Source organism: Odontomachus brunneus, unplaced genomic scaffold (genome assembly GCF_010583005.1).
Source record: "Odontomachus brunneus isolate Ranch 3 - 2012 unplaced genomic scaffold, Obru_v1 Obru_scaffold_052, whole genome shotgun sequence".
NCBI lineage: Eukaryota > Metazoa > Arthropoda > Insecta > Hymenoptera > Formicidae > Odontomachus > Odontomachus brunneus.
The window spans coordinates 1,702,923-1,710,759 of NW_022639502.1; the positions used below are offsets into that span (position 1 = coordinate 1,702,923).

The 7,837-nt window shown below is 40.2% G+C and overlaps 1 protein-coding gene across 10 annotated transcripts in view; it reads right to left on the reverse strand.

Annotated features, from left to right (window-relative positions):
- Window positions 1-7,837, reverse strand: part of LOC116845447 (eukaryotic translation initiation factor 4 gamma 3-like) — a 54,073-nt gene that overhangs the window by 20,948 nt on the left and 25,288 nt on the right. For 5 of the 10 annotated variants that reach the window (XM_032818146.1, XM_032818141.1, XM_032818145.1 and 2 more), the window contains 5 exons: window positions 2,938-3,290; window positions 2,506-2,772; window positions 2,226-2,361; window positions 1,932-2,120; window positions 886-1,115 (listed from right to left, as the gene is read on the reverse strand). In XM_032818146.1, the coding sequence (XP_032674037.1) occupies window positions 886-1,115; window positions 1,932-2,120; window positions 2,226-2,361; window positions 2,506-2,772; window positions 2,938-3,290 (1,175 nt within the window). Of the gene's footprint in view, window positions 1-885; window positions 1,116-1,931; window positions 2,121-2,225; window positions 2,362-2,505; window positions 2,773-2,937; window positions 3,291-5,163; window positions 5,331-7,837 lie in introns of those variants that run through there. The other 5 variants (XM_032818144.1, XM_032818147.1, XM_032818150.1 and 2 more) reach the window with 4 other exon arrangements.

Consider the following 7,837-nt stretch of genomic DNA (forward strand, 5'->3'; position numbering starts at 1 on the left):
ATATATATATATATATATATGCATATATATATATATATATATATGAATATATAACATGTCTCTTATGCTATATTTAAGTACTCTTTCCTTTCAATCGTTTAAAGATGGATATACGTTTGGATGGCCAAAAGTGAAAATTTCTTTAAAGTAAATTAATTTCAATCAAATAACGTTTTTCCTGTTTCAAATATATATCTTTATGTATTCTTATCATAATATCCGGCAGTCAATCGTGTCTATTGTAAAGGGGTTTAGAGATAGAGTTCACTTGAAATAATTATTGCAGAATAATTCACAAATTCTTAAAATATAGACACCAACTTTTTCTCTCATGTCAAACGTTTAGAAACATTTAATCTTTTTTAATTAAAAAAATGAATGATAATTTGTGGAATAAGATTAAAACTTTAAGTTTAAATAGATATATTTTGAAACAAAGTCTATAATACTTTAATTATAACTTCCTTGAAACAAGAAGATTGAAGATTTAGTAAATATCTCATTTTTAGCCCGTCTAGGTGTAAATTTCCTTCTAAATACGATTATTTCAACAATTCGTTAGAAGACTTGGCTCGTGCGGATAAACAGATACGAGTACAAACACAATTGACTATGAGAGAGAGAAGGTAGAGAAAAAGATGGAGAGAGAAAGAGAAACGCTACAAGAATTCTTTCTTGTAGTTTTATATATATATATATATATATATATATATATATATATATATATATATGTATATATATATATATATGCTCACACGATATTTAAATATTTTCCATGAGTATTCTTTATGAACACTCTCTGTTTAGCTATTCGAGGCATGGCTCTATTATGTATTTAAACTCTCTTAGTCAATTGTTAATATGTAACAATTTGACGTAACTCACCTGTGGCTGTGGCGTCTCGCGATTACTAGATTCACCACTTTGTGTGGTCTCGTTATCTTTGTAGATTTCATCGCTAATGTTTTTTCCAGTCAATGGATTAACTATGTCAAGAATAGCATTCTGTCCTCTCGGCTTTCGAGATCTGGTAGTACTATTAGTGGCATTTGTTGGACCACCGTTGTGGGCTGCGTACACATCTTTTAACAAACGAGAATTGATTTGCCACGAAACTAGAAGTAAAAACAACATAACACCCATAGATGAGTGTAAAAGTCACAAACATGACAAACCGCTTTTTAGCGATTACGTTTTTCCAGAATGTAACCCTTGCAAAGTGGATACCAGTTTCATTCGGATATATATCAATCGATAAATATTTCCAATTTTGTTACTTTAATTTATAAAAAAGAAATCTTTGTAAATTCGTTCTCTCTTCAAAAGAAATATATATTAGTAACATCTATTAAAATATTAATATTTATAATATTTTTCTTTAAGAAGAAAAAAACTATTAAGATATTTTTATAATAGGAGACAAAAATACACAATAAGACCAAAGTACAAATGATAAAATAAAATAAAATAAAAACCTAATTGAAAAACCTGCACAAAATTTAAGAACACAAATCTATTATAAAATGACTCTTTATCCAAATGGAACTGCCACTGTGCGTTAATTGTCAGGCGTCAATCGTAAGGTGAGCCGTCATCCATGGGTTAATAATAAATTAATACGTTAGACGCCATGATGATCGGATATTCTGCATTACTGATCTATCAATTTACTCATAAAATGTAATATTAACTTATTCATAAAACCAACTATATAAACCAGATTAAATGCACGACCAACAAAAAGTCAATTAAACGAGGTAAAAATCATGTGTCACGAATTGACATGCGACATCCTCGGTTACATCTTTCAACAAAGCAAATACAAGAGCGATTATCATGATGTAAATATGAGAGAAAGGAATCAATATGGTGTGCAACGTGTTAATTAACATAATGAATAATTACATGTTGAATGGATTCAAGCTACGTACCAGATTGCGTCAAAGGTATACCCATGGGAGGCAAAGTCTGCGTCTGTTGAGCAGGTTGTTGTAGTGCACCTTGCGGCACAACCGGAGCACCTTGGGCACCAGCTAGAGGTCCAGGAACATGCTGCGCTCCACCACTAACAGCACTTGCATTTGATCTCAAACTCATCGTGCTCGACGGTGAATAAAAATCTGTTGAGCAAAAAGAATTCTTATTGATCGAATCTTAAGACTTGAGTAACTCGTTTGAACGATGAGCATCGCAAACGTGACGTAAATATGAAATATATATCTTACATCCAGGTTGGTGACTCGGGGCATGGGCATATCCGAACACATTTGGCGTTAAAATTGGCGTATGTTGAAATTGGTAAAACGACGTATTTTGATGAGTTTGATGTCTTTGAGGTTGGGCGGCAGCGGCGGCGGCAAACTAAAAAAAAGTATAAAGCAATTTGTATCTTTTTTGCATTTTTATTCCTCGATATCTCGTAATACAATCGAAAGTATATTTGTATATAATAAAAAGTGTCTATATAATAAGAAATGTATAATCGCTATTAATACAAATTCATACCTGCAGAGACAGATGATTAGGATACACAGTTTGCTGCGGATGATGCTGCATCGTTGACACCTGACTTTGCACATACATAGTGGCTGGTGGCACCTGTACACCTGAATGTGGATACATGCCAGTCGGTTGTCCCCCGGCACCACCTACGCTAGCCATCCCGACTACTGGTGTGCCACTGGCGCTTTGGCCTCCTCTATGGTTAAGACCTCTTGGTTGTGGCGCTCTAGGAGTATAATAGCCCTGCGAGGCATCCAGAAAAAATGCGTTCTAAAGATACAAATATATATAGCGATAAGTAATAAATAAAATACATTCTTCAGTTGTGTAGGTACCATTTGAATTATTAAAACACAAATCATAATATTAGAAAATCGAGATTTTTTACAGTAACAATGTATGTACAATCAATGGGAATTTATAACAATTACGTACTGGATTGGTCGGTCTTGTTGGAGTCTGCTGCACGTAAAGTTGCGACATCGATTGCTGTGTTGGTAAATGGGCCTGTTTGCCCATCTCCTGGGGCTGTGTGTGTACAGGAGGCGTCGTTGTTTGAGCTGGTCCTTGTGGTGGTTGTGATTGGACCCCGGGTGCGGGTGCTTGCGGAGGTGCTTGTCCCCCGGCGGGACCTCCAGGCGGTATACCTGCTGCCGATTGTCCTATCGTCTGTATACCACCAAGCGGCGGACCTCTGCCCCCGGGTACTCCTACACTACCCCCTCCTGCGCCCACCTGGCCCCCTGGTTGGGCGCCGTAATTCTGTCCAGGTACATGAAAGTCTGTTCCTGCAACAAAGAATGCAAATTGACCGTTAAGTCGCCGTACAATAATCTTAAATTGCTTGTAGTCGTATACTGTCGTCGTGTGGACATGCTAGTAACACGATTATTGCACAATCGTGATGACTCGTATTCGACATTAAAAAATAATAATCGCGTTGCGGCGCTCGCTCGCTCGCTCGCTTTTACAATATACCGTGATAGACGTAAGACAATAAAAAAGTCAACTGTAAAATCAAATCGCAAGGACAATGCTGCAATGTGCGATAAATGACATGAAATATCGTGTTTTTTTGTACGACGTTTCTGTAGTTCATATGATTTCTTTTTTTTAACATATCATATATTTGTATATTTTTGTATGCAGCACGCACATATGTATGAACGCGTTGTCCAAGAGATTTTAACAGATGACAAATGGATAAATCTACACAGAAAGACTTCCATGATTATCACGACGTGATATAATCGACAATAAAAACTTAACAATTATTTTAATCACATTTATAAAGCAAATATTATGTGTTGAATTAAACATTAAATTGATATCATACAATTATGTAAATTCTATGTTATATTGATGCAACAAGAAATTTAATCAAAATTACTCTTAGATTTTCATACTACATTTTGCATGACATTATTTTCAGTAAATTTGTATCATTCTTTTTTTCATATCGTATTTCTATTCTGTTCGTCATTTTATGAAATAAATATAAGTATCATATATCATAACATCCATTCTTTACATTAAATCAATTTACAAAGTTACTACCAAATTTACGTATGTCTGAGTATGTATGTACAGCCATATGCACAAATTAGAGAGAACACACAAAAAAACAACGTGACGAAAAATATGCGAATCCCAGGTATATAAGTCCATGCACAAAAATTCTTTTCAGCTTTACCTGAAAAACCTTAGGACCTAAGTTAAGACCTTGTCGGTTCTCATCAATTCAATGTATCATTTGTTGAAGGACGAAAAAGTAATAGAAAAAAATGTTTGTGACCATCTACGCGCGATATGCACAACGGAAACAGAAATGAATCATATCGTGTTTAGATTGATTAATCTTATTGCTGTGCGAGTGCGTCGCACTGGATGTATCTTGGATTATTCTAAAATCTAGAAGTTTTGAATTTAGCAACGTAACGTCCACGTATACAAAAAAGATTTTATAACTCACCGAATAAGATAGATAGAAGGGGGGAGAGGGGAGGGAGGGGGGAGAGAGAGAGAAAATAGCGAATGTAACGTGACAAGCACGATTTGTTCGTCAGAAATTAAAGTATATATGTACGTTTACGAAATAACGGCAAACAGCAACGACGCTAGCAACGCCAATGTCGACGCTAATCGCAAGCTTACGCAGCATAGATAAGTATGTAAGAGGAATTCGCTTCCTCTCCCTCGATAAAACTCTTCTATCTTGATAAGGTTTTCGCGCACGTATCGCGTGTCCCACACTTCAAGTTTTCTATCGTTTTTCCGTGACGAGCCATTCGGCGCTCGCTCTCGTAGAAAAGCACACAAAGAAACACTTTGCAAACCACGTGGTGAATATGCGCATGTCCTAATACTGTCGCCCGGGCTCCTTCTACGCTAATTAAACCGTCAATCACGTTATCACTGTTCGATATTCTATCCACGAAGACAACGGCTTCTCCTCGTTACGACGTCTGGTTCATGAGAGGCGTGAAAAATCGCTACAGACTTCTTCCGTTTCGACGAAAAGTTAGGACGAGCAACGACGGAAGAGAAAGAGAGAGATACAAAGAGGGCAAGGGACAGAGAGAGAAAGAGAGTAGGTAAAAGAACACGAGCGAAGAAGGCTGACACGCGTAAAGTCGTAGAAAAATATGGGTTGCTTCTTACGCGATGTTATGCCACCACACCCGGGACACGAAGTTGCACTTCAGGTTCTGCTCGTGAACACCACGATTTTCTTGAAATTTCTCGCGAAGATGTCGTTACGACGAGATAACGTTAACGACAGTGAGTCTCGAACGTGAGTGGACACACTGATGGACCGACCTCGCGGGCGGCCATCTTGCACATGTGGGCAGGGACCGGGATGGCGTGCTGCCATCTGTGCTTGCGCCATTGATTCGCGACGGTACAGGAGCGACACCTCAGGGGCAAGCACCACTCACTCACGAGCTGTGTGCTTAATCAACATTTTTCGTGCGTCTTTATGAAACGAGACTGCTAAATTAAACGCGCAGACGGCATTGTCGCGACACTCGAGGGCCGAGCATTCCTCTCGCATATGCTCCAAATTAAAATTTAATTTACGTATGACGAACCTTCGTCGCTGGTTCTTATCATACTAGTCTCCTTATTGCTGGGGACAATTTTCCAAGATTCGATGGAAAGAAAGAGAAAGGAAGAGGGAGAGAAGGCGGAAGAGGAAAAGAGACAGATAATTCGAGCAAAATCTGCGTGGTTGCAACATTAATCAACCAATGGGCCAGGCTCGGCACGGGCGAAAAGCGAGATCGGGGTAAGAGTCAGGTACAGTCGCGCCAACGAAAACAGATTCCAATATGCTAGCCTTGCCCGACTCGCGATTGAGCAGGAAGAGAGAATGGCCTAGAGAACGCGATCCAGAATGCAGCGGGCCGCGCCTGGCCTCGTACGTCATTTCCGGTGGAGAATGACGTATGCAGCTCTAATACCCCACCCACTCCATCGAATCTCCGATTCTTCTTCTCTCTCTCTCTCTCTCCCGACGCGGGACGGTATCGCGCGCGGTACAGTGTGGTGCGATACGATACGGCGCAGCCTCGACGTACGTGATTCCGAATCGACTTTGATCTCGTGCGACTTAATGAACGTGCTAAGTGCGCCGAGTCGAAGCGCTACGGCACTGCGCGCGAAGCCTCCGAACGAGAGATAGCGTAAGGAAGGTTGGGTTGAGCTGGTGCTTACGTCAGGTTGGGTACGTCAGGTTCAGGTTAACCTAACCGCCAACGTGAGCCACGTGGCGCGCGCAACACTCGATATTATCGGCGGCGCGAGAGATTGTCATAGAAACGTTATCCGTCATAATAATAATTTCATCCGGGATCACCGAACAGACCGATCTGCCCCTCCCTCTCTTTCTTTCTTTCCCCCTCCTCCTCGTCCCGACCCCGAACCGTCATCGATTCCTGCGAACGTAGCGAGCGCGATAAATGACAGTTGACATATTACGCGATAAAGAATGATTTCGTGGAATCCACGAGTACCCAGAGCGAAAGTTTCATTAGACGCGTAAATGGTTTTATCGGGGAGACAAGCTTGCTCGCTGAAGTCTTTTCGTTTTAACTGCACTACAGTGCTCTATTATCTCTTCCTCATACTGCGAATTTGTATTTACTTCACCTTGGGTGGAGGAAGTACAACAAAAAGCGCGGCAAAAACGAATCTTGCGTTTTTATCTCGTCGGGACAACAATAAGTGTTAGTGAAACGTCCAGTAATCGCTCATGTTAATTATGCATGATGTCAATATCGATTATTAATTCTTCCTCTACGGTACCCCCTTTTTCGATCATCTTCAATGAGCTTCTCACATGATCTCATGATCAATTTCACAAAAAACATGAAAGATTTTCTATAATCTATATTTCTCTATACAACGACTCGAAAGTTTCAAGATTAATTTCGCAGATGCATTTACGTAAATTTGTATCTTTCTGAATATTCACATGTATTTTACCTTTTTTTGGATGTTGTGCGTGCAAAAATCCTGTTTCCAAAGTCATGTTCCTTTGGTACTTTTCATACTAAAGGAACATAACTTTAGAAACAGGATTTTGAGATGTTGCATTATTTCATTCCAGATTGTTCATCTCATTTCTCTCTCTTTCTCTCTCTCTTTTTCTCGCGGGACATTCTACTTGACATTACCTCGACGAGACGAGATGCGACTGCGAGAGATGAAACGGGACGTATCACGCGAAGGGAAAGGATCGAACGTACCTTCGTGGCGGCACAAGGTGGAAGGCGTTTTATCGATTGACCTATATCGCGAATTGTCTAAAGCGCCGTCCAGGGGCGCTAAGAACTAACCTAAATAGCAAAGCTGCTCGATATATCAATATCCGAATTACGGAAGAAAAATTTGTTTCTCGATGCGTAGAGTTCGAAGTAACCCTCGACACGTGACTCTCGGGGGATCGAAATCTCCGCTCCACACAGATCACCGAAGCAACGGTCACCCGACCAAATGAATGAACGAATATACACGGCTGCGCACGGGTCGTCGCGGAAATCTGTGAACGAAATGCACGAAAGCGAGCGGCAGGCCTCGGGAAAGCGTGAATCTTGAGCGAATCCAAAGCTTTGTCGCATGCATTGCATTCCACTACGGAATACAAGCCGGATCCGCAGGCTAAAACGCGAACGATTCTGTAGACTCGGAAAAGCGATTTAGATCGATATTAAAGCGTCATATACGTCATCGTTTTAACATGACGGCGGCATTATGCTCATCCTCGTGGATGAAGAGAGAGAGAGAGAGAGAGAGAGAGAGAGAGAGAGAGAGAGAGAGAGAGAGAGAGAGA